This window comes from Gastrolobium bilobum, unplaced genomic scaffold (assembly GCF_033153095.1).
Source record: "Gastrolobium bilobum isolate Gb01-03AN ecotype WA unplaced genomic scaffold, APGP_CSIRO_Gbil_v1 utg14936, whole genome shotgun sequence".
Lineage (NCBI taxonomy): Eukaryota > Viridiplantae > Streptophyta > Magnoliopsida > Fabales > Fabaceae > Gastrolobium > Gastrolobium bilobum.
The window spans coordinates 377,141-379,972 of NW_026898693.1; the positions used below are offsets into that span (position 1 = coordinate 377,141).

At 29.4% G+C, this 2,832-nt stretch overlaps 1 protein-coding gene across 1 annotated transcript; it reads right to left on the reverse strand.

The window, feature by feature from the left end:
- Positions 1 to 2,152: 2,152 nt before the first annotated feature.
- On the reverse strand, positions 2,153 to 2,523 carry LOC133318425 (14 kDa proline-rich protein DC2.15-like). The gene has a single exon (XM_061520418.1). The coding sequence runs from the start codon at positions 2,498 to 2,500 to the stop codon at positions 2,153 to 2,155; it is 348 nt and encodes a 115-aa protein (XP_061376402.1). The 5' UTR covers positions 2,501 to 2,523.
- Positions 2,524 to 2,832: the final 309 nt, after the last annotated feature.

The following is a 2,832-nucleotide window of genomic DNA, read 5'->3' on the forward strand; positions in this document are numbered from 1 at the left end:
TATTTTATGAAGGGATAAGATATTCTATTTATCTTTTTTTACGTCTATTTTACATACTTATCTTCAACATGTTAGATTAGAATCTAAACTAACTTCACTCTTTTTAACTCCTATTAAAAGTTTGATTCAACAGTGTTGAAGATAAATAAATAGAGTAGACATGAAAAAAATAGGTATAATATCGTATCCCTTTTATAAACATGACAGTAGTGTACGGAATCCAACTTTATTTGTATAAAAATTATCTCCAAATAAATATTTAATATATTTTTTATATGTTTAAGAAAAAATTCAAAATCCTGTATTATTGATTGCCTTGGTGAAACACATAAATTGATGAATTACATTATAATGTTTTAAAATCGAGTAATTAACTTGAAGGTCTGACTATGTAAATTATCACAATATTAAAGATGAGTAATTTTAAGCCACCAATAAAAATTATTAGAATTTCGATAGAATTTACATAGATTCAAAAGTGATTGGTTAATAAATTAAAATAATAATCCTATTCATCCATTCAAGAATCAACAGGCATGTCAATTTATTCTGTTAAAGTTTTTGTCAAATTTTATTCTGACTCTATAGCATGTTTTAATAAAATTATATACCATCCACGGGAATTGTTGCCTGGATTGTGCCCGAACGATTGTGCCAAAATTGTGATAGAAATTTTTATATTCAAAGGGTGAAAAAATAAATTGCTCGATCAACTTCCATGCTCCGTAAGCAAGGACACGTGGCATAGCTTCTATCAGAAACTATTAGAATAAATTTAATTAATTAGGTACGTTTTAGATTGACACAAATTTTTTATAACTAAAATAAAATAAAGTTAATTGATTATTATATAAAGTGCTGATGATTTTAAAGGATAGAAGACGAAATAATTTATAGTTAGAATGAATTATTAGGATAAAGGATAAAATTTATAAATATAAATTTAGAATATATATATATATATATATATATATATATATATATGAGGAATCCAAAAATCTGGTGTTCATCTTAAAAAAGCCCCTCTTTTAGCTTTTAATTTTTTTTATGTATTATATAAAAAAACTCTTTTTATAATAAGACTTTTATAAAATTATGTTTGATTTATAAGCTTAAAAGCTAAAAATAAGATATCACAAACGAGCACTTGAAATATCCTCATTGAAATTGAAATGGGTCATTATTTTCTGAATAGTTTGCCATGGAAACATTTTTTGCTTAATATACTGTTTATATAATTATCCTTAATAAAATGATACTTAATTAAGAGAAAATTAAATAAAAATATATTGGTCTTCTTGTCCACTGAAATTTGTTTATAAGGGCATTATTGTCTTCACATACCGAAGAAAAAAATGCGAAATCGATTCTTCTTATAAAAAGAGATATGATTAAACGGTTACAAAGTTTTTTGTTTTTGTTTTTTTAACATGGACGTATTTAACATGAATTTATATTACACATTTATGCCTGCATGATTGATATATATATGTTAGAGATAACATTCACCTAATTGTTTAATTTTTTGGGTTGAATTTTTTTTATATGATATCAAAACCTAAGTGTCACGGATTCGATCCTCATCACTTCTCACTTAGTTAGTAATTAATTAAATTTTGTGAATTTTCTTAACATAGGTAAATAAATCTGTGCACTGTCTACCTTTCAAAATCTAATCGGCTCTCATGTAAAGGGACCTCTTAAAAAAGTATAAAATCATTAATATAATCTTATCTAATAGCTTAAAGTTTTGAGTTGATGATATAGTACAACAAATCCTGCAAACAATTCTTTAGATTGGCATTGGTCTTTAAGATTTGGTTTAACGATGATATCAGAGGTTTAATCATCCACTCCACTATACATGAAACTCTCTTTCTCTACTGAAGTCCTTAGACTCCAATGATATACCCAAAAAGGAAAAAGAAAAAGAAAATTACAATAATCCCATGCATTACACAAATTATTCATCAAATGAAAGTTCCCAAAGTAACTTGAAAAGAACAATGGTTGCTAACTAAGGCAAACAGGCTTGCCTGATTATTAAAAATGAAACATATCACACATAGCACAAGAACTAATATACGAAAAAACTAGGATAAAAGACAACAATTTTAAAGTGGAGAACAGATGAACCTAACTAAAATCAATTCTACGCACACTGGTAACCAGGAGGAACCGATTTTTGACAAGCACTAAGTAGCAAGCTGAGGGTGACAGGTAAATTCAAGTTAATCCCAAGCACATTGGCCTTAAGAGCAGTGCATAGGCAAAGTGCTGCTTCCAAATCTGCTAAACCCTCAAGCAATGCACAACACTTGCTTGTAGCAGGAGATCCAACAACAACGTTAACAAGTCCTAGAATGTCAGCACAAACCCCTAGCTTTAATGTGTCCTTAGGACACTTTGCCTTGCATGAGCAACAAGCAGCATCAGTGAATGTAGAGTTTGTAAGGAGAGAAAACACTAAAATGGTTGCAAGGAGCTTGTTGGAAGCCATGGCTAGCTTGCAAATGAAAAACAGTTGCAATTTGCTTTGATGTGTTCAATCATGAATGGGAAGGACAGAGGAGGTGGACCGTTTTAAAGGCAAATTGTGAAGTTGGGTCACGTGGAAAAGAGAGTGATAATGTTCCAGTTGGATGTTTTGTATGCTTCTGAAATAATGGATTCCTTTGTTCAGTGTAGTTAAGAAAGATGTCAGTGTAGTTAAATTTACAGCAATAGAAAGTGTGTTTCTCCCAAGTACTGCAGTAAAATATTTGTGGACTACGTTTACTTTTACAACACTTGTTCATGTTCTTGTTCTTCTCTGAAAAGGGCAGGTTTGGC